General features: G+C 42.0%; 1 protein-coding gene across 1 annotated transcript in view; it reads right to left on the bottom strand.

Annotated features, from left to right (window-relative positions):
- invs (inversin) overlaps positions 1-24,458 on the bottom strand; it is a 34,068-nt gene extending 9,610 nt beyond the window's left edge. Inside the window, 21 exon segments of the mRNA XM_085178694.1 lie at positions 2,643-2,794; positions 3,619-4,186; positions 5,636-5,675; positions 5,677-5,742; positions 5,745-5,770; positions 5,773-5,821; positions 5,823-5,850; positions 8,085-8,294; positions 8,385-8,491; positions 8,601-8,708; positions 10,516-10,637; positions 10,752-10,907; positions 11,672-11,843; positions 12,289-12,398; positions 14,245-14,425; positions 14,541-14,708; positions 15,274-15,447; positions 16,691-16,857; positions 17,154-17,253; positions 23,647-23,752; positions 24,281-24,458. Coding sequence (XP_085034820.1) covers positions 2,643-2,794; positions 3,619-4,186; positions 5,636-5,675; positions 5,677-5,742; positions 5,745-5,770; positions 5,773-5,821; positions 5,823-5,850; positions 8,085-8,294; positions 8,385-8,491; positions 8,601-8,708; positions 10,516-10,637; positions 10,752-10,907; positions 11,672-11,843; positions 12,289-12,398; positions 14,245-14,425; positions 14,541-14,708; positions 15,274-15,447; positions 16,691-16,857; positions 17,154-17,253; positions 23,647-23,649 — 2,707 coding nt within the window. The 5' untranslated portion in view covers positions 23,650-23,752; positions 24,281-24,458.
- Between the last annotated feature and the right edge of the window lie 54 nt (positions 24,459-24,512).

Below are 24,512 nucleotides of genomic sequence, written 5' to 3'. Positions count from 1 at the left end.
AAGGTCAGGCCTGTCTGTGAGGGCGAAACCTTACCAGAGGTTCCACACGGGAAACCAGGCTGATACCGTCCCGGCGTGTGGATTGAAGCATCAGCCAGACATTACAGTGTTTCTTACACAGCTGGATTTGTAACTTCTTCTTCTTTTAATCTTACAAAATCTTCAAATGTTAAAGCTTTAATTCATGCTGCACATCCTACTCATTGATTTCTCAGCCACTATTTTCTGCTAACTTAACCGAACACGATTTCAAGGTTTAGCCAATTAAAAACAATCCTAATAAGCATATTTAACTCAGGAGTTGCAGCGTGCACGAGCTGCTTTAAAACTGCAAAGGGTCAGTGCACACCAAGAGTTCATCTACAACTTGTAGAGTTAAAATTAAAGCTGCTTTTCTTACACTTCATATCCATTGTTTCTAATGTGGCAAAGTTGCAGGTGATAATTTCTAAAACATGTTTATTAGCATGGCTGTCTTTTGGCCATTATTGCTTGTTTACAAACTGCAAGGTGCCTGCTTCTGTTAAGAGTGCTTTCCCAGCATCCTCATTTCCTATCATCTCTTTGCTCGCATGACAACACTCCTCCCCAAAAAGTGTTTTTCGTGTTTTGGTGTGCACTCAGGCAGACTCACGGGTCACAGTGTTGCTGTTGAGCATTTCAGCCACTAGAAACATTAAAACCTAATGTTTGGAAATTGAAAAGTCATTATTTCAGCGGTGAGCCATCATCCTGATTAATCCAATATTACATTACCAGAGCAATTAAGTGCAGCATTGCTCTCAAATCCTGTTTAGTCTAAAATAGCTCTGCTCAGTTTTCATGCTTCTCCTTTTTCAGAGTTCAGTGGAATGTCACAGGATCGACCACACATTTTTAAATAGATGTGAGAGAAAGATATATTAAATATATATGAAATATATTATGAAATTCTTTATGGCAAAGATTGAACAAGGTGCTGGAAACATTTCTTAGAGATTTTTGGGCCGTATTGACACGACAGCACGGCACAGTTCTTGTAAACGTGTCCACGATGTGAATCTCCTGTTCCACCACATCCCAAAGGTGCTCTATTGTATTGAGATGTGGTGACTGTAGTGGTTTCTGAGTACAGTGAACTTACTATTTGGTTCAAGAAACCAGTTTAAGATGGTTTGGTCTTTGTGACACGGTGGATTATCTTGCTGGAAGCAGCCATCAGAAGTCATAAAGGGATGGACACAGTCAGCAACAACACTCAGGTAAGCTGCAGCATTTAAATGATGCTCACTTGATACTAAGGGGTCCAAAGTGTGTCAAGAAAATATCACCCACATCACAAACAAGAGCAGCTTGAACCAGTGATATGAGGTAGGGTGGACCTGTGCTTCCATGCTGTTTATGCCAAATTCTGATCCTACCATCTGAATGTCACAGCAGAAACCAAGATTCACTGGACCAGGCACTGCACTTTGTGTGCTCAGAGGTGCTCTTCTGCATACCTTGACTATAATGAGTAGTTAACTGAGTTACTGTTGCCTCTGGGCATTCTCCTCTATGAAAGCCCGTTTCCGCCACTAAAAAAAAGTATCCATAACTCGAAATATCGACTTATTAACTCAAAATTTCAACTTATTTTCTTGAAATTTTGACTTATTAACTCAAAATTTTAAGAAAAGTAACTCGATATTTTGAGTTATCTCTGCCATCAGTAATCTACGTGGACGGCACACTCAAAATCAGATCGCAACAAACTGGCGCTTTCAAGAGTACGTTTGCTGATAGTAACACCATGTGATTCAGCTCATAACACAAGCATTTCATTATTTGTGAAGCTACGCTGAAAATAATCAGCAATTTGTGCATTCATGACTGGCTGTAATACTGGTAGCTTAACTGTAGCAAACTTTTGAGAAAAGTTTGAGTTTTTCAAGCTACTTTTTTCAAAATTTCAAATTAATAAGTCGAAATTTTGAGTTCATAAGTCGAAATTTTGAGAAAGATAACTCGAAATTTAGAGTTATGGATTTTTTATTTTTTTTTTAGTGGTGGAAACGGGCTTCCATACTCCTCTGACCTCTGGCATTAACAAGGGATTTCAAACTAGAGAACTGCTGCTCACTGGATGTCTTTTTCTTTTCCAGTCCATTCAGAGATGATTGTGTGGGAAAATCCCAGAAGATCTGCATTTTCTTTAACACTCAGACTTTTCTGTCATTCAATGTTTATAAGATATTGCTTACAGTCTGTTCTATACACCTTGATTTGTAGCTTCATCTGCTTTTAATACCACTTTTAATTAAGACGGGCAGATGCTCAATTCCTTAAACATCTTTAATAACACCACTGTTTCTCACTCATTACCTGACTGTTTCCTCTCTGACTTACAGTTTTGATCAACTGACAATGATATTAAAACTCTCTGATCCATAGAAAAGAAGGCTTTTCATTCATTTTACCCTTACAGTTTGACCTGCCGTATTTTGATGATCAGTTTCATCTTAACCAGGTCATCTTGACCACATCTACAAGCCGAAATACACTGAATCGCAGGTGTGTGATTGCCTGATTAGATATTTACATTAATGAGCAGGTGTGCCTAATAAAGTGTCTGGTGAGTGTAAATAAAGCAATAGTTTGGGGCAGTATGCTGGTGATCTTACCGTAGATGCTTTGTAGCACAGAGCTCTTACTCTGTGTTAGCTTAGCAGGTTGAGCTCTGATTTCCACCTTCTTCCTGTTATGGGTGTAGTTTGAATGTCTGGACTCCACCCCTTTATGGGCTTTTACCTCCCTCCGTCTGCGTGCACAAAACCTGCAAACACACAGCCACACAAACACATGCACGCAGTTCTATAAAAATCATCTCTAACAGCGTTCAAAGCTTTAAAAGCTGGCAAGTCCTCGCACTAATTCTCACTAAGTGTAAACAAAGTAAACAGTTTACTCAAGGAAATTAATAGGCAACATATACACAATATAACTGTGAAGCTGAGGAGAAACAGAGGGCCTCCTGCAGTGGACTGGCATCCACTAAGAGAAACGCAGTGTGTGCAAGACGGAGAGAAAAGCAACGAGAGGCTTCTGGTAGCTATTAGAGCAGCCCGGTTGAACTTTTAGCCTCTTGTTAAAATACTATGAAACTTCTAGATTACAGCCTTTCTGTCCCACATCTTCTTGTCTCAACCCTCTCCCACGCTCTCTCCCCTACTGCTCCACTGTGCATGGCATCCAGACTAAAGACGGGGGCGGGAAAGTATTCGCAAGGGGGCACATGTGGGTGCCACATGGCACTGCCCCAAAATTTTGAATGCTAAATGCGGTCTGAATCGCTTCAAAAAATTCATTTGTCCCAGCATCGATCAAGCATTTAAATAACAGTTTTTAAGATTATCTGCAATGTTTGTATTGAATGTTGTGATAGACCCCTTTTTTTTAAATCTATTTATTAATTTCTCTTTTCTTTTAATGTTTATTGACTCTTAGTGAAGGCAGCTTCTGTGACGGCACTTGAGTCCACAAAAAAATTGCCTAAGGGGACAATAAAGCGTGCCTTATGATATCATACTGCACTGCCAATCTCCCACAATCCTCCTAGTACAAACACAAACACGTTCAAGGAGAAAAATGTAAACTCGCCTTCTCCAGGCACGCTGGATGATGCGTGCAGCCTCGTTTCTCCTCCTGCGATGGTCCTTGTTGTACTCCCTGTGTGCGCGTGTTGACATTGGTGCGTGTGCGGCAGATTGAGCCTTTCTTGGGGGGCTTTTGTGATCTACAGATGAACTCCTTCTTAATGAGGCTGAGCGAGTTTGGTCTTTGGTTGTGGCCTTCTCTGAAGTACGCTCCTTATGTCGTCTGTGTTTTTGTGGAGAGGTGTGGGCATCGGTAATTGCCCGGGCAGTCTGCACGCTCATGTGAGCATTACTCTTTTTTAGAGGCGTGCAGTCTCTTCTACCGGCCTCAGTTTGATCCACAGAGGAGACCGCTGTGGAAGGACTGGGTGAGTTTGACAAAAGTTGTTCCCTGAATTTGGGCATGGAGGGAGGTGTGGGTCTGAAGCTGGAAGGGGAGAGAAGTTCTGTCAGCCTTGTGGTCTGCAGAGCATCGGGGGAAGCATCACTGCTCACATGACTGCAGCCCAAAGCTTCAGGACAATCATGCGGTTCAGCTTCTTTACCTCTTCTAGAGGACCTGCTTTTGTGAGCTGGTTGGAGTGGAGTTGAAATGAAAAAATAAAGATCATGTAAATGAACAAAACACCACTTTCTGTACTGTTTAGTCAAGATGAATGCATTTTCTCAATTAAAAGTTAATTTTAAACACCTAAAAAGTGTTTAAAATGAGTGTTTAAAAGTACACCTCTGTGCAATATCAATTTAAAGTCAATGATTGAAAATGGATTATTTCACAGAGTTAAATACTCCAGACTAAACTGACTATAAAGGCTGCTGACCAACTAAATTGAGTCCACCTCTGATTTCTAGTTAGTTAATTGCATGAATGAGTTTATTAAATTAGCTTTGAAGACTGGAACTTCTCTCATTTTGGATCTGATGTGCTGTGCATATCTGTATATTTGCATCATGATTATACAAAATAATTTTTTTAGAGGAATTAAAAAATCGGATTGTCATCAAAAAGATGGTAAAGGACACGGGAAGATAAGCGAGCCACTAAAACTCAGCAAAGACTGAGCTGCAGCTGCAGAAAAGAACAGAACGAGCCATGAGACCACTAATCAGAAGTGTGGTGTAGTGGTTGTCCACAGACAGCATGCTACTGCACGGCCCAGCTTTGAAAGTAATTCAGACACAAGGGAGTCAAAGCTTTGTTGACAGCTCAGACAGTGTAAAGGACTGTCTGCGATGGAGTCCAGCAAGTTCACTGCAAACCTGAGCGGGAAACTCAAAGGCAGTGGTTTGATGATATCAGACTCAATGATGGCAACAAGTATTACAGAAAATTATCAAAATAAATGAGCCAAATATTCCTGCATCACAAAGATCCAAAACACACTGGCAGAATCGGTGTAAAGTAAAGTAAAAACTGGCCAAATGTGTTGCATGGCTTGAATCTAACAGAACACAGTTGAGGTATGAAGATGAAAAGCAGAGGAGCACAATCCTTTCCGCAAAGACCAGCTGAAAAAAACGTCCCAGGAGAATGGCAGGAATATATCCTCAAATAAGTATGCAACAGTGACATCCATCATTCTGAAGAGGATTCAGTGTCTCATCAAAAACAAAGGCAGACTTACAAAGTACTGATAAAACACTTTTGCTGACTTTCTGTTGCAGTGTGGTTTATATTTTTTATCTATCTATCCATCCATCCATCCACTGCCGCTTATCCTTTTTTAGGGTCGCGGGGGGGCGCTGGAGCCTATCCCAGCTGTCCTAGGGTGAGAGGCAGGGTACACCCTGGACAGGTTGCCAGTCTGTCGCAGGGCTAACACATAGACAGAGACAACCATTCGCACTCACATTCACTCCCGCATTCACACCTTTTGTTTGTTTTTTTAACAGGGTCAAATAAAGACAAGGGATGTGATTATGGTTAGTTATTAAAGCGATACTGCACAGGCTGTCCTCACTTGTAAGCGCATTAACACTTACACTTCAGACTAAGTTAAGGATTTCTGTATTTTTTGTACCTCTGTGTCTCTCCTCTTTGCTCTTAGTGCGTTCAACTTTGGGATGATTTCTTTGTTTCCACAGACGAATCATTCATGGATAAGTCCTCTATAATGCTCACTAAGGACACAGCTTTTCTTGCTCTGCTTTCACGGGTGAACCCTCCGTTTCTCTGCTGTGGCCCCTGAAACTTGATGCACGGCTTCTCCTCCTCCGATGTTCCTCTTCTCGCTTTCTAAACCCAAAGAAAAACCAAGGTAAAAAAAATGCAAAATAAATGTTATGATGTACTGACATGTTTTTAAGGGGGTGGGCTATACTGATGCTAATCAGGCATATATATATATATATATATATATATATATATATATATATATATATATATATATATATATATATATATATATTGATATATATATATATATATATATATATATATGTATATATATATATATATTATATATATATATATATAATATTTATTTATTTATTTATTTATTAATGTTGACGGGCACTGTGATCTGTCGACACATTAAATTTGAAGCTGTTTGAATACACCTTTAGAAGAAACCTCATCATTTGGTACAGGCAGTATTGTAGGTTTCTGGTTATTTTCTAGCTCTGGACCTTTTTTTAAGAACATTCCTCGACGTCTTCTATACAGCTTGAATATAATCTGATAAGGATATTAGCTTATCATAGTAATATGTGGAAAAAAAGCTTTGCTTAAAAGGCATGTCTAAATAAAACTGCCTGCTTGGATTACCATAAAAACCTGAAGTCAATGTGCCCTCTGAAAACAAATTTACTTGTCAAAAGTGTTGTTTAAGAGAATAAAGATGAGACTGGTGAGCAAATGGCAGAAGAAGAATGAGTCGGAAGAGGCAGACAGAGAGGAGACGTATGTGTGTGCTGGGCTGACAGAAAGAAAGATAGATATGGAGAGAGTGTGACTGCTTCAAAGGCAAAGTAAATGTAATTTGCGAGACACAGTGTGAGACAAACAGAGGGATGTCAGTGAGTAACTTCTAATGAATATAAACATCATGAAGCCATGTAATCACTGATTACAGCTTAAGTGTGTGGTGGTTCTGGGTTTGTCTGGGCAACCAAATGTTAACCAAACCAAATGTGTTAATGTTCACTAAATAATAATATTTTCAATTCAATTCAGCCAGCCACCTGTTTATATTGTAGGGTAAAGACCCTACAATGTTAGAGAGAGAAGTCTCATGAGCCCCTATGAGTAAGGACTTGGTGACGGAGGGGAGGAAAAACTTCCTTTTCACAGGAAAAAAAACGTCTGGCAAACCCGGGCTCAGGGAGGAGTAGCCATCTACTGTGATCGGTTGGGGTTAGGGCGAAGAGCTCAAAGGGAGACAGGACAAAAGAGTTTAATACTGATGGCCACCAGTGCTACCCTCAGCCTCCTAGGAGATGTAGCTTTGGTATAAGTGTGAAACTCCTAGGTGACTTCCTTCTTCAGTTATTACATTCACAAGATTTTCAGAAAACTTGACCTCTGAGTTTGAGGTGAAGCTCACTCGGATTTGAACTCATCCAGGAGTTTTAGGAGATCCACCTATGATGTCAATTTGAAAATCTTATGTCACCTCATTCTCGATTTATCATATTCATAAACTTGGGTGTCCCTCAGCTTTTCACAAAAATACAACAGAGGCATGCAGATGCATGCTCCATGTATCCTTAACATATACCTATGGGGCTTGATATTTCAGATTGATTATATGAGTAGAAAGATTCAAGAAGCTAACAATGGAAAAATATGTTAGTACATCCTTTCAGGGTGTTTTAGGACAGCCCGATAATAATACATTCCAATAGTAAAGCCTGTATGTTTAATATGCGCACTGAAGGACATATCTTGGTCAAAAATAACTCCAAGATTCCTCAAAATGTTATTGCAAGGCAAGATCATACCATCCAGTGAAGAGGTCAGATCTTTACGTCTTTAAGACATGCTTGTAGTTTAACTAGTTGCTGTGTGTCACCTGCTTCATAGACAAATATAGCTGGTATCATCTGCATAGCAATGAAAATATATGTATGTTTTCTCATAATGCTTTCTAAGGGAAGCATGTATAATATAAACAGTATTGGTCCCAGCACAGGAGCCTGTGGAACTCCCTCAATAACCTTTGTGTTTGAAGAAGACTCCCCATCTACATGAACAAATTTGAGTCCGTCAGACAGATATGACTGTAACCCCTGCAGTGTATTTCTTTAATACTGTGTATTCTAACCCATGTATACAATATTATGGTCAACAGTGTCAAATGCTGCACTGAGGCCTAGCAGAACAAGCACAGACATGAGTCCACTGTCAGACGCCATAAGGAGATCATTGCTTGGCTCTGTTAATGCTGGTTAATAAAAGCTAGTTATGCCAATTCCTTCACTTTACCATTATACCTATAACTCTGGCGTGACCCTATATGTGTCTCTCACTTGGCTGCATCCTTGCGCAGTTGCTCGTGTCGCATGAGGAGCTGCTTTCTCTCCCTGAAGGCCTTGCGGACAGTGTAGCCCTTGTAGACCGCCTGGATTGAGGCGGCAGCGATGTCCTGGATAGCTGCTATGGACAGAGCACCATGCTCCAGCATGAACTGAGTCACCTCACTGTGCCCCCCCAGCAGAGCATAGTCCAGAGGGGTGTACCTGCACAGCATAAACAGTGTGATTCATACATCTATTTTCCTACTTTTTAAGCTTCACCTCGGCTGCTTTCATTGTGGTCTCAGTCCTCACCTCTCCTCACTGTGCTCCATTTGATTGGGAAAGGCATTGTAGCCCAGCAGCAGTTTCACAGCGTCAAGGTAGCCATTGTTACATGACCAGTGGAGAGCGGTCCGGCCCTGGACCCCCATAAAGAAAAAAACAGCATTAACGTTGTATGTTTAAACCTTACAAAAAAAAAAAGTCAGACATGAAAGCGTATTCAAGCAAATACAGGCAATTTCTTACCTCCTTGTCCTGTATATTAGGATCAGCGTGGTTCTCCATGAGAACAGCCATGCAGGTGATGTAACCACCGTAAGCTGTGCACTGCAGTGGAGTCCTTCCTGCATGATCCTGCAAAAAGTTTACACAGCAGATCAGAAGTTTTGGAGCTACGACATAGACAGCTTTGAAGTTCACAATGATCAGCCATATGCTTTGCGCTGGACACGAGAATCCAAACTGTTTTTGGTCATTAATGAGGACAAAATCCAAAATTCATGTTCAGTATGTAACTAGGAAATCACTCGGTGCTGTATTAGATTATCTATAACAATGTTGTTTTATGATTGTTAACCAGAGATAGTTTCTGTTGCTCTAAAGAACGGAACACACAGGTGAAACACTACCAAATAAAAGCAGTTTAAATGAAATAGAAGTAACTGTAAAAAATTTATGACTAAATGTTTCCAATTGACCATGAAAATTGAATATGACACACTACTGCAGCAGCACGTTGGCTTTGGTTAAACTTTATTGCATTTTGCTGCAGGGCTGAGGTAGAGGGTGAGTGGTCATGCTTCATATTAAAGAAAAAAAACATCCTTTTCATCCCCCTCTCCTGCTCTAGTGTGTTCACTGTAACCTTTTATTAACCTGTAATTTTAAACTGAATTTGGACGATTTAATCCTAATGGTTACTTTATCAGTTATAGTTATCTAGTGTGTGAAGGAGGCTATCAGTAGGCTGAAACAAAATGAACCTATCAGAGAGATAGCAAAAACTTTAGTAGAAGCCAAATCAGAAACCTGGTACATTCTTAAAAAGAATGGTGTAGTGGTTAACATATAAATTAGACACCTGAAGGGTTGCTGGTTAGATTGCAGTCGGAGACACAAATTCCTTTTGGGGTTGTGTCAGGAAGGGCATCTGGTGTTCCACTCTACCAAATCAAACTTGCAGAGATACCCATTTAGGCATGGCTGCCATGTTGTGAAACACCAAAAGGACTAAAAACTAAAACTAGTGTGTGATGAGGATTATTTCCAGGATTAAGAAAAACAACTTTACAACACCTATCTGAGTCAAGAACACACTTGACGAGGTAGGAGTATCACTGTCCAAGTCCACAACTGAAAGACACCCTTTATGAATATGAAGACAGAGGGTGTACAACAAGGTGCAAACCATTGGTTACACTGACGAACAAGGAGGTCCGATTACACTTTGCAAGAAAACTATCTAAAAGAGCCAAAACAGTTCTGGAAGAATTCTAGGATGGATGAAAGCAAGATGAACTTGTACTAGAATGATGTGAAGAGAAAAGACTGGAAAAAGAGAGAAACAACTCATGATCTAAAGCATACCACATCATCTGTCAAACATGGCAGAGGCAATGTTATGGTATGGGCATGTATGATCCAGAGGAACTGGGTCACTAGTGTTCATTGATGATCTGGCTGCTGATAGAAGTTGCAGGATGAACAGTAAAGTGTACTCTTTGCTTAGATTCAGCCAAATGCTGTCAACTGATCAGACACACTTCACACTGCAAATGGATAATGACCCAGTTATTTAATGGAGAGACTGACAAACAAGCAGCAAATCTGGTGGATGCAAAGAAGGTCTGGCAGATCATCATAGGAGAGGAAACACAACATGTCTATGGCCATTTTAAGTCACTTCTTAAAACCTACCTCTTTCACTTTCCACAGAGTGAGAGGTGATTTTTCATTGTTTTAATTGTTTTTGTATTAATGGTTTGGTATGTTTGTTCTGTTCTTAAGCACTTTGGTCAGCACTTGCTGTTTCAAATCTCTTAATAAATAAGACAGCTTAGCTTAGCTAGGCTTCTATACTTTAGACACCCATTGCCTACAAATGATTTTCATCCAAGTATTAAAAACAACTACTCCCTTAGTGAAATATGTTTATGCATACCTGTACATTGGGACTTATCCCATTCTCCATCAGTATCTGACAAACTTCAGCATTTCCTCCTAGAGCTGCCCAGTGTAGAGCAGTGTGACCATCTACGTCCACCAGGTCAACACGTGCAGAACCTTTATTCAAAACATTCGCATGACTACAAAGACCACAGGAAAACTGAAAAAGGAAATAAGACTTTCCCAAAATTACTGAGAAAGTGTAACTAACATATGTTAATGAACACCCACCTTTGATCAGTGTTAGTATGACATCTCTGTGTCCCATCTCACAGGCACGAAACAGTGGTGTGTGTTTCATGACATCCAGAGAGTCAACCATTGCGCCCTTCTCCAAAAGCAGCTTCACTGTGCTCTCATGGCCTGACAGGGAGGCCGCATGGAGCGCTGTTTAAAGACACGCACACACACACACACATGCACAAGATAAAACATGATGTTCTGAATCACTCCTCAGGTCTGTCCCTTCTTTTTCTCCACATCACTCCTTTGACTGATGCTCCTGTTTGGGCTGTGGCTAAAGCCTGGTCAGTGGAGGGTTAAACAGGGGGAGACATTTAATGAGGAGTGGTGCACTTAATCCTCCTTGTGGAAATCCCCCGTTGCCCTCACTCCAGTCCCCAGACAGTACAGACTGGAGTCAAGTGCATGGAAGTGATTCGGTCATTTACACTGCCCTTCACACTGTCTAATTAGCATGATTCAACCGTTGCATGTAATTCATGCATAAACAATGACCGTCGAGCAGAGGGGCTATCGCCATGGAGATTATAGGTTCAAATAGCCCCGGGGGGTCAAAGCGTGGCGGGAAGTCATGTGCGCCTGCATGTATATGTGTTTGTCAAAGGACAGTGCTGGCAGTAGTGCGCGTCTGTGACGAGCTCACACTAATTTTGCTCACAGTATCACTTCCCTCTCTCCTGTGATCTCACTGCCTCTTTTGCACTTTTGGGGGAATCCCCTGTGACATCATCATCCCAACTTTAAAACAAGCAACCAGTAAGGACAAAGGTATGTATGTATGTGTACATAGAGCATTAAGACCAGGGAAATTATGTCATCATTCCCTCGAAGCACACAGAAGATAGGGGAAGTGGGCCAAAGCAGTTCGAAGGAGCTTTAGTTCCTCCTCTGGTTTGTCAAGTCCTCACCAGTGCCACCGTACTTGTCTGCCATGTTGATGTCAATGTTTGGGGTGAGGGCCAGCATGGTGCGAATGACATCATCACTGCCCTTCCCAGCAGCCCACATGAACGCTGTTCTCCCCTCTAGATCAGGCTCGTCTTTCACCGACGGATGGGACAGGAATACGCCAACTGTCTCCTTCATGCACACAGAAAGAAAAACGCAGGTTATTTGTGTTGATTTTTGGACCAAGGTGAAGATACTGAAACATAATTACAACAAACTAATAAGATGAAGATCTGGTTTATTATTCTGCTGTAATTTAAAACAGGTGTTTGAACTCTCTCCTGTAGGACTTTCAAATATCAGTAACACACCACACTTGTAAGAGTCTAAGTTAAATAGTTTCTCATTTATAAGACTTTTTGTCAATTTTCCATTAAGGTGACCTTGAAGACCTTGGTGGATATAAGCCAGAATTCAATGGATTGTTAACATGACCCCACTCTACACCCCTACAAAGTTTTATTGGAATTATTTCAAAACTTTTTGAGACATCGTGTTTACAGACAGCACGACAGGAAAACACTACCAAAACACAACCTCCTTGGCGGAGGTAACAATATGTGAGTCAGTGACTCACAGCATTGTTGCTTTGTGCCCCATAGTGCAGAGGTGTTGCTCCTTGGCTGTCTGAGGGAATAGTGCCTGATGTGTTCCTCTCCAGCAGCAGGTGGACAATTTTTGCATGGCCTGAAAAAGACATGTTTTTCATCAGAGGGAAATGCTGGGAAACAAGGATGTGAAGCGCCAGGACGACAGCTCAACCACACCATCTTACAGATGCAGCGTGTGTCTGTGTTTGTACAGTTAACAGTTAACGTGACACTAAAGAAATAAACAGGTCGCTATCACACATGCTGTCACCCAGAAGTTTGGAGTCATTTTTGCTGTAAACGAAGGCTATTCTGAGCGACAAATATAAGAAAATACGTCACAAACCAGCAAAAAATTGCTTGTATGACTACTGTTTAATGACGTTTTCAGTTGTGCCCCTGTGAGATGTCATATTTTAAACCACAGACGTGGATTTGCACCTCGGCCTCCCACTTCTCTTTCTGTTCTGGTTAAAGCCAATTTTGCACACTTTTGAGACTACTGAGTAGTTCCCACTTTTCTATGAAATCATTTGTTTGTTTGCTTTAACTGGTTTTTAAGTACAAGACTTCATTTCTCAGAACTTGTATATTGTGAAGTTTCTGAAGGAATTTTATTTTATTTGCTGTGTGACTATGATCAAACCCATTTAGGATGATTTGCCACAAGCCCAAATAGGCACATTTTTTCCCTTTTTTTAAAAACAGCACATTTGCTATCTGCTGTGTTAACTTAATCGATTCAAGTCTCACTGGGACACGGTGGTTGCTGAAATGTGTGTCTGTATTCCTTCCACAGACATTTGGTTAAAAATGATAAATTACTTATGATTAATGACAGCATTAATCTTTGATGGTCACTTATAACATTTCTGATCTAAAAAGCACTTCAAACTTTTGAGTGAAAGTGTAAGATAACAGAAAGTGTTCACACAATAGGACTAAATAAATAGAACCGCTGGAGGAGCTACAGAAAAAGTCAGGGTGTTGCCTTCACACCAAACATTTTGATGCCATTTTATCTGTTCCATTCTTCTTCTTTTGGCTGCTCTCGCTAGTAGTCATGAAATCTGACCATGTCTCTGTCACACCAACCCTCTACATGTCCTCCTTTACTACATCCATGGACCTCCTATGAGTACTTTCTCCTCTTCCTCCTGTCTGTGAGCTCCAGCGTCAACAACCTCTGTCCAATATATCGACTATCCCTCCACTGCATATGTCCAAATCATCTTAGCCTTGCCTCTCTAACTTTGTCTCCTAAACATGTGGCCCCAGCTGTCCCTCTGATGTTCTCATTTCTAATCTTGTCCATCCTTGCAACTCCCAATGAAAATCTTAAATTCTGCCACCTCCAGCTCGGCTTTGTGTCAGTGCCACCATCTCCAAACCATACATCATTGCAGGTCTCACTACCATCTGCACTCTCGTTGCTGTCCATACTCATAACACCCACTTCACCCTATCCCTACACTCTTCTTTACCTCTCTTGTGCACTGTCTTTTGCTTTGGATTTGGATTGACCCCAGGTATTTGACCTCATCCATCTCCACTACCTCTACTCCTGTATCTTCACCTTTCCACCTGTCTCCCTCTCATTCACACACATGTATTCTGTCTCGCTTCGAGCATCTTTCATTCCTCTTCTCTCCAGAGCATACCTCCACCTTTTTACCTCTTTTTCACCTGCTCCCTGTTCTCACTACAGATCACATCTGCAAACACTGAAATGGAGTAAATGGACACTTCTGACTAACCTCATTTGCCAACCTGCCCATCACCAAAGTGGCTGAGAGACTGAAACCTAAGCTGCTAGAAAGGAAAAAATGTGGATTCTAAATTCTACTGATAGTTTAGCTTTTAAGGATATAATTTCTAAAAAGCCTGAAATTCTTGCAGGTTCTTGTAATAATAAACTGCATATAAGATGTGTGTCAACTCACCCAGCAAAGCAGCCCAGTGCAGCGGTGTTCTGAAGAGGTTATCATAAGCTGTTACATTACAGCCCTCATAAGATGTCAGCACCTCCACTACTGCCTCGTTCCCATCAGCAACGGCAAAGTGAAGGGGCGTCCGACCCTCATAGTCCTGCCAGTTCAGCAGGGACTCAGTGGGTGCGGCTTCCTTTACACAAACACAGACAACAACAAGAAAAGATGCAAACATGCAGGTTTGATGTGTCAGGATGGGAAATGAAGACAAATGAATTTGTGAGCGTGTGTGTGGTTATGGCGTGTACCAGTATACAGCGGACAGTTTCTGTGGCACTGGGCTCCTGACTGTGTGCAGCCCAGTGCAGGGGGATCTTGCCTTCACTGTCCGGGATGCCGATGTTGGAGTCGTGCTTGATCAGAAGGCGAACGTGTTCTGGTCGGTTATAAAAAGCCGACCAGTGAAGAGCAGTTTGCTGTCGACAGAATGACGATAAAAGATGACACAAAGATTTCTCAATGGTGCTAAAATTAAAATGGGCAGTCGTAAGACTGGGTTTGAGGTTTCCACTTCAAAAAGAAATCACTACACTACAATACAGCCAGGAAATATGAGGGAACGTGCTACACAAAGCTCATATTGAAGATCCACCAGTGAGCTGAGATTTAAACCTAGATACCGACGACTGAGCTATTCTGAGATTTGCTGAAACCACTGTCATCTGACACGATGATGCATATTGGATTATTACAAAACTAACTACTGATGTCAGATACAGATCAGGTTGAGCAGACAGAGAACACTGTGTGTTTGTGGTAAGAACAGCAAGAACACAGGACAAAGCTACAGCTTGTTAAGCTTTTCACTGAACGTTTTTATGTATGTATGAGATAATGTGTGTATGACTTAAAACCGCCTCTGCATCTACCAAATGGCTTTGAGTGAGTCTGTTTGTAGGTTAATGGTTTGACGCCCTGGCTGTTTTGTGACTGAGAACAGTTATAAAGACAGATGGATATTTACGCACTCTACTCCACTACCTTATTCTTGTCCTGTGTGTCAACCTCTCCAGGTCCAATATGTTTGAGGAGCAGGGCGAGCGCTTTAGGTGAGGGGTGTCTGGTGGCCAGGTGGAGTGGGGTCATTTCCTCTAAATCTTTCTGCAGCCAGTTAGCACGCCTGGACAGCAGCAGCTTCAGGAAACGCACGTTCCCCTGCAGCACACAAGAGGGACAAACTGTGCTGATAAGAAGCTCAGAAATCGCCAATTCTCCTCAACATTAGTCATGAACCAGCAACAATGACACACACACTCCCACACACACACACTAACTCCCCGGGCTTTTAGCCGCGTCTGGTTCAATCCACAGGTCATCCATCTTCGTTCCCTCCTCCTGCCTCACTCCTCAGTGTGTGTGATGAGCTGTTAAACGGTAAACAGCAGCACTCTGCCTGCCATCCCCTCCTCATCATCGTCATCATCTTTATACTCACTTTTTTGGTCTTTCACCAGCAGGCCACTGGGTGCAACAGTGGCCACACAGCAGCAGTGTGAGGGTGAACATGTGTGAGGGTGTTTAGTATCGTTCTGTGACCACAAAGCCACAGACTGACAGATCTATCTCGTGTGTGAGCATGCATCTAGACTCTAAGAGAGTGTGTGTGTGTTCCTGTCCTCCTATTCTCAGTCCAATTAGATCAGTAATCCCTTGCCTCTCTCGCTGTCTCAGCCACTTATTGATCAGATGTCAAAGAGACAGGGCTTCCCATCACTAGCATCCCCCAACATACACACACTCCCCATCTACGAGACAGATCCTAGTAACCTATTACCTTCCCTCTCCCTTCAGTGATATGATGATCCTGTATCAGTACACTCTAATAAAAGAAGCCGCCAATAAATAACAGAGAGGTAAAGAGATATTATTTGCACCACATCCCCGTTGTTCTCATCACTCTGGAGGTGTTGTCATTAACTCTTTGTCTTCATTGTCCCTAAGTGTGTAGATTGAACTGAGAAGAACATCAAGCCCCTCCTCTTTCACACGTTTGTGTGTCTAAAATGCTGTGAAACAGCAGAAATACTCCATGCAGAATAATTCTTTATGTACAAGCATGTGCAAAGGAAGCTCATAGCTACACTGCTTGTGTCTGAGGCCCATAAATCAGGTCATATTATCTTCAATAAGCCCTAAGGCCATAATTACAGCCACTAGGGGGCACTGGCTTCCCATTGGAGCTGACAGACTGTCAAAATTTCTCTGTTATTTAACTTCTATGAGATCACACCTTGGGTTCATATTCATTTCACTTTAATAAATCTATCCAATTATGGCCTTTGTGAATGAATTTTGTCAGGATAATGACATAAAAAGGGCCGACATATGTAACTGATGACATTAGTGTGCTTTATGTGTGTGCTCCAGTGTTCACCTGCACATCTGTGAATGCCCGTACCTTCTGTGCAGCGAGGTGCAAAGCGGTTCGCTGGCTGAGGTCGGTCTTGTTGACCGATGCTCCGGCTTTCAGCAGAATCTCTGCGCAGTCCAGACGGTCAGCCAGCACGCAGTACATCAAAGGGGTCCGGCCAAACTGGTCCTCACGGTCCTTCAGCAAGGGCTCTGCTACATGTGGACACACACGAAGCACAACAGAAGGTTTAAGTCAGAGGTTAAGACCCCAATAGAGATCATGATTTTGGTGAAAATCCACAGAAATCATTCTTGTACTTAAAGAGAAAAATCAATTTATTTGGAGCTGCTGGGAGTCACAAGGAAGCGTTTTAGCACTCATAACCTGCATCCTCATATTTGCCCTCTTATATTCTTTTACTACACATTTCTAATTTATACCACATGCCATTACTCATGTGACTTCATGAACTTAAGATTTAGAGGCCAGTTGCCCGTGTGCTGCTTACCGGTGATGAGTTTGAGGAGAGCGCTTCTGTCTCCGTTGACAGCTGCTGCATGAACCTGCGAGCCCAGAGAGGCAGGTCCCGGGCTGGACGTCGCTGAGGCCTGCAACACAAACAGATGGAAGGTCACAACTTGAGCTGCAGCAACACATATACACACACACAGTTTAACAAAGTGACATTAAACTGAGTCTAGACAGTTTCCTTTGCATTCACTTGACTCAAAGCACACCCTCATTACTGGATGCACTCACAATTAAGTGCTTCATGTTCAGCATAATATCATATTGTGTGACAAATAAATATATTCTAAATAAAACTGCGTTTCTCGAGATCAGAGAATATAGACACAGTTTTTCTGTATACTAAGCAAACAGTGATTGAGCCATTCAGAAGGCTATTACTATGTTACACACGGATCGTCTTGCGGGCAGATAATAAACACCTGAAGCTCCACAAGCAGTCCGATCGTACAGCAAAATGCGTACAGCCGATAACAAAATCAGGGAGCTAATGTGAGCTGGCAGTAGGGACTGCGAGTGTGCACAATTGAAAGTATGCGCTTGTGCGTGTGTGTGTGTGCTCCTGCTGAGGGGGTTAAATCTCTTCCTGGCCCCACTTAACCAGAGCGCAGTGAAAGCTGGGTAACGTGCAGACAGGAAGCAGCTGGGGAGGGGGAGACCCTGTGTGAGCGTGTAAGAGGGGGGTCTCTCTTCATGTCTTATTCATGTCTCATTAATACTGCAGCATGCCTTGCCGTGTTTATATCTGTGTGTGTTTGTGTGAGCGCGCATGCATGTGTGAGTTTGTGTGTTCGGTTTGGAGACGTGGGACAAGCCTTGCGGAGCGCAGCACAGAAATCAATTATTGCCCTTAAACACATAAATGCTGGAGGCACAAACTGATGCCACAATCAGAGTTTTCTCCGAGACGTTTTCATTAACTCCCAGATCTGATGCTACCCAAAACTGACCATCCAAAGAGACTTCATGCCGATACAGCAGAGGGGAGTTACTGATAAGTGTTAAGCATTCGCAGCTTTAAAAACACTTCTAAACTTTTGGTCGGGGAGGTGAGGGAACACTGCGGTGTCTTCCATCCATCGTTTCTCATCCCCCTCTTCCTCCCCCTAGTCACCTCATAAAGAGAGCCCCCGTAGACACTGCGTGCAGCACGGCAATTACCCATCATGCTCCTGCTTTCTCACGCACTGCCAAGTAGTGGCAGAGACTTAATACAAGTTCGTTACAACATTTACTGCGAGGTAAGGCTATGTGTGAGATCAAGCGGGTGGTGGTGGTAGTAGTGGGGGAGCGGCACCTTGAAGGTGTGTGTTAGTGTGTCAGCGTGTGTGTTTGGCACATGTGCCATGTCATGGGAAGTGATTTTCCGTGAGAGAGAGTTTTTACACGAGCTTTACCAAAATCAACCACAAACGTCTCTAATTTAAAGTCATTACCCCAGTCAGTAATGCAGATGGAAATGCTCACTCAGACACTCACAGAGTCTGCAAATATTTAACTTAATGCACGCACAAACAGCTGCACAAACAAGTAATACAATTTTATTATTATGATTTCTTTTATACAAAACAAAAGAGATGATCACAAGACCTCCTTTAAGTCGTGCACTCAAGCCAAACTTTTTTCCTTCTGTCCATTACTTTTTATCCTTTTCTACACTTCTCAAGTCTATTTGAAAGCCCCCAGCAGTCAGACTAAAATATGAATTGATTTATGAATAATATTAGATGCAGGAAAATAAATAAACAAAAGTTATAATTTGGCCAAACACCAACATGAGGGACACGAGTCAATATCTGAATCTATGCGAGGGACATTCATATCACCAAGAGTGGGCAATTAGAGTTTTATGAGGACCTGAGTGTTTTGGAAACACCTACCGTGCATCCAAATTTGGCTAAAAAGGCTTTTGCAATGCAGCGTCTGAAACTAGACAAAGGAGGGTGTAAACACAACACAAGGTCCTGTTGAGAGGTTTGGAGTGGTCTCATTTAGCCATTCATACGCGTTCCTCAGGGAGCACTCCGCTTGTTAATATGAAGACAATAACTCAGAGTAAACCATTGATCATGGACTGAGGTCCAGACCAAGTGATTGTGCATCTGTATGAGTATTGATTCATGCTGATGCTGACATTATTTAGTCTTTATTCATATTCTGCCTCATATAACTGCAGAGATTTTAACAAAGAATCTAGACACTCCGACGAAACCTTTCAGAAACACGACAGGAGTGCTGCAAACATACGCGCTGCTGCCTCCTGACAGACACACACTCACTGAAAGTAACGCTTCAATTGATGCTATTGAGACAAACAGGTAAAAAAGTGTGTGTGTGTGCTTCTCTACTTGTCTGTCACTGTGAAGGTGTCTGCTTTTGATAGGCGACATGACTAGGGCATGCTGGGTTAGCAATGGGGGACAGAGCCTGAGCCTGTGGCCTTTATTTCATTTCTAGAGCACGCACACACGCAAACATTTTTATTACCGTTTATACAGTTAGAGCAGAGTGCCCTTAGCTTCTTAGCCATCACGGGGTTATTATGAGTTCCTACATGCATGTATCTGATAGAAGATAGAAGCTTCAGGGGTCGGTTCCTCAATTTTTTTTGACTGACAGGTATAGATGTTGGAGGAAGGATAATATCAGCCCTTAAGGATCCCCAATCTGTAAAGCCCTATTTCTCGGGGACTTCCTGTTTCCCTAAGGACCAATGAGCTGGCTCCCTCAGCTGGGGGCCGAGCCCTTGGGCACAGCGGGGCCAATCAGCAGGAGGGAAGCAGGCTGAGTGACACATAGATCTGCTAATTTACATCATTACCACAGTGCATCCTGACAAATGAGCCCCTAGGGTGTGAGCCAATCACCTGGGAGAGTAATGCAATTAGGTGGGACCACAGCTGTCAATCTCACAGCCACGGGGGTCAGGTAGTGACGCCTGTGGCTAAAACACCCCTGCCTGACTGCCGTTCACTCAGACACACACCACACACCACACACACACACACACGGTATATGTATAGAGATTAGTGATGCAGATATGAAGTGTAGGATGGAAAGGCGTGTGTGTGGGCAGAGGCACATTAGAGCCTGGCTCTCTATCTTCCTCCTGAGATACTCAGAAAGCACAGAAGCACAGTGTGTGTGTGTGTGTGTGTGTGTGTGTGTGCGCGCGCGCACAACTGCTTAAGGGACACAGAGATTGGCTTGTGCCCTCTGAGAACTTACACCTGAGCCTAAGTGCGTGCATATCTGCATACATCAGGGTGTATTTTTGTGCGTGTTTACATTCGCCCATGTGTTTTCATCCACTGGGAAACAGTGTTGTTATGCTCCGTGCAAAGACTACGACAACAAAAGGGGGAGAAAGAGGGCAGGAACTGGTGCAGCCCTGAATTTGACTGCTGCTAGTGAGTCGATAGGGTTCTGCCCAGCTTGTAATTGGTTTGTTGTGTGTCTCTCTGTGTGTGTGTGCACATTTGTGGGCTGATCAATTCTGTCTTGAGTGGCATACTGTCAACATTTTCACTTAGCCTCTTTTTAGCTTCAAAGAGAAGAAGAAGGAGGGACGAAACAACAACAATAACAACAACAAAAAAAACAGACAAGTTCTCTAACACTGCCAGCAGAGTCCCCATAATCTTGTCTGTGTAGTTCAGCCACTGCTTGAGACACTCTGAGAGTTAGAGGAGCTGTGTGTTTTGTGTCATCCCATTATATCACTAATGAGCCACCCTCAGGAGGGAGGGCAGAGAGACAGCAAGGCAGACAGAAATAGAGAGATGAAGAAAAAAGACAGAGGAGAGAATGAGAAGGCAGTGTAGGGGGGGCAGAGACACCAGCTTGGGGACTTTTTCCTCTTCTCCCCTCCATCCTCTTTTCCCCACACCTCTGAGTCTAATTGGACTAAAACTGTGATCTAATTAAATGTCCAATTAAAGTGCAGAGAGCAATGTGCCCACCGGCGAATCAGAGTAGAGGGACATAATCAGCTGGAAAAACAAACAAAAAAATCAATGGGAGCAATGCGAAATGGAAAAAAGATGGAGAAAGCAGAAAAGGGAGGCGAGGGCGAAACAGAAAGCAGATGGACAGATGAAATCAGATCGGTGTGAGAGGGTGCTGCATTACTCTGCAGCTAGTGTGACGACAAATTACATTGTCAGACGAGGACGCTGAAAAGGGTTAACATGTTCACTGGGGTTTCCCTGCATGTAAAACATTTTGGCACCCAGAAAATGAGGGTTATTCCTTTCCACCAAAGGACATTCACCAGAACTGTTATAAAAATACTTAAGATTGAACTTTTTTTTTTTTTTTTAAAAAGCGGAAAAAACGGTGAGATCATTTACAAAGCTATATATATATATACATATATATACTTTTAAGAAATGCAGACTTCTGTTAAGACAATGTGGAGCAGTCCCATTTTGAGCTTGGAAACACCCTGACACGCTGTATGTTATTAGTCATCTCGTACCCTTATTTTCCATGCCTCACAACATCACAACAAGCTGAGATGAACAACAGCACATGACACCATGACATTATTTAACAAAAACTAAGCTAAAACACAGAAGCAATGTGTGAAGTACACACAGTCATTCAATAGCTTACTGAACCACCATTAAAACCAACCTGACGCAGTCATTTTCTGTGTGACTTCATCAGTCTCTCACATCGTTGTCGAGGAATTTCGAACTACTCTTCCTTACAGTGTTGCTTCAGTTCATTGAGGTTTGTAGGCATTTGTTTATGTACAGCTCATTTAATATCTCATCACAGCATTTGAATCAGGCTGAGGCCTGGACTTAAACTTGGTTATTGCAACACCTCATTTTTTTTCTTTTCAGTCATTCTGTTGTAGATTTGGTGTGATTGGGATTAATTTTCTGTTGCATGACCCAGTTTTGTCAAAAGGATGGCCTATATACAGAGGAGTTCATGGTCAACTCAATGAGTGCAAAGTCCCCAGGTCCAGTGGCTGCAAAACAAAACCAAATCATCACCTTTTCACCACCGAGCTTGGACAGGTGTTTGTGCTGATGTGCTGTATTTGGTTTTCATTGTACATTATGGTCAAACATCTCCACTTTGGTCTTGCTGTATGTCAAGCACATTGTTCCAGAAGTCTTGTGGTCTGTTCAGATGCAGCTTTGTAAACCTAAGCTGTGTAGTAGCTCAGTTTTTTCTTCAGTCTTTCTGTCATGAACGTTAACATTTAACATGCAAACTGAGGCCTGGAGATTCTCAGATGCACCTCTTGGGTCTTTTGCAGTTTCATTGAGCATTGCATAGTCTGACCTTGGGTGAATTTCCTGGGACGTCCAATCCTGGAAAGACTGGCAACTGCCTTGAATGCTTTCCACTTGTAAATAATCTTCCTCATGGTAGAATGAGGAACTTGAAAATGTTTCGAAGTGGCTTTATAAGCCTTCCCAGCAAGCCGCCAAAACATCTGCTTTTATAAAGGTGCTCACTGCTTACTGATGATCAGTAAAACAAGTGCATTTGATTTGATTAGCAGCACCTGGATGCTAATCAACCTTTTAACTTCTATGGAAACAATACTTTACTTACTGTGTACTTACTTCTCCACACACAGATTCTGCTTTTTGGCTTAGTTTTTGTTAAATAAATAATGACAGTTTAACATATCTGGTGCTAATTATGATTTTTTTTTTTTATGTTCTGATATGTACAACTCTAGAAATGAAAGAGGGTATACTTTCTTTTTTGTGACTGTATGCAAAACATAATTAAAGTTCAATAGCAAAGTTTTTCACAAAAATAAGTAGTTGCAACACCCAAATTATTTATATATATTCATTTTTCCTATGTCCTTCTGTTCAGTAGTAATTAGTTAATTGACCAATATTCAACTTTTACATCATTACCTCTACTCAATGAGTAATTTTATATAAATAACATATAATATTCTTGCTAAATTAAAATAACAGTAAAGGTTGTTTGCTCTTCAAAACTTTGATCCAACTTTAATTCACATTATTAATCATCTATGGGCAAACACAGTAAAGACAGTTTATCAAAGGATTTTTCATACCTCATAACTGCATATATATACATAAAATGTGCACTGACACCCAAAGGATATGGAGCTCCTCCCTCTTTTTATCACTGAGAAATCCTCCCCACTCCATCTGTGAGTTGCTCGCACACTGTGAGCCCCCTATGGACAGCTTTAGCTCATAAAATATTAATGCTGGGATTCAATTCAACATTCCAGCTTAATCTCCTTAACAATTAGGTTGCTGCTGCACACGCGTGCGCGCGCGCACACACACACACACACACAATTAGCTTTGTTACACACGGTCTTGACTCTAGAGAGAGATTTAAAGACCAGGAGTTCAGCTGAGACACTAAAGACATTACCAATAGAAAAATAAACTTCAGGGATTTATACATCAAATTAGACCTGGTTAACTGCACTCAGTGCACCGGAGTCTTACCATATCTGCGTTAAGGGGGACACTTCAGCAGATGTTTCCCAGTTCAGAGCATCCTCAGTGGGTGTGAATGTGCATCCAGGTCCCCTACCTGCCCTGATCCTGACTCCTGCCAGGGCAGAGAAAGAGGCTCGCTCACATACTGAGATCAGCCCACCTGTTCAAACAAATAACTGCCAGCATAACACTGTACTGATTACAGGCAGGGGAGACGTGTCTCAGAGTAACAGATTGTTTATAATAGTTATAGCTCTGAGTTGTTAAACAGTGATTTAACCAGCATTTAACCATCAATTTCCTCCTTCTTGTTCTTTATGGCGAACATTTGCAGAGGTTTTAGAGAGTTGTGAATCAAAGTAGGTATCTAAACATTTAAAAAAGATTTGTGCAACCAAGTTTGTTTTAGCTGGAAAACATAAAACGCATAGCTAGACGGTGAACAAAGGAGTATTGCAAAAAACTCAAGCATAATGATGCAACTCCATCGTGTTCAGAGAAATCAGTTATTCATAATCGCACTGAAAAAGTCCAGAGAAAAAAAACTGTGTTTGACAATGGATCCGCTCAGTAAAACACTCGTGCCATAGCATTTTAACAAAGTGTTCCCTCCACTCCTCTTCGTCGTCGTCATATTTACCGTTTGGTTTTCTTTCGGCGAGGATGAAAATCTTTGAAAAGTTTTCTTCCAAGACGTCCCGTTGAATCGCCACTGTCTGTGTTGACAAAATACTACAACTCCCGTTAGTATCGTAAAACAACAACTCGCCATAATTTGAGTTTTCTCTTCATTCAATTGAGCCGCTTGAAGGTACCAGAAAAACTACAGTATCCACAAAGCCTAGCAACTACCAGGAAGTGTCGCTCACGCT

This window comes from Neolamprologus multifasciatus, chromosome 11, assembly GCF_963576455.1.
Source record: "Neolamprologus multifasciatus chromosome 11, fNeoMul1.2, whole genome shotgun sequence".
In the NCBI taxonomy this organism is placed as follows: Eukaryota; Metazoa; Chordata; class Actinopteri; order Cichliformes; family Cichlidae; genus Neolamprologus; species Neolamprologus multifasciatus.
This window is presented reverse-complemented; position numbering and strand designations above follow the sequence as displayed.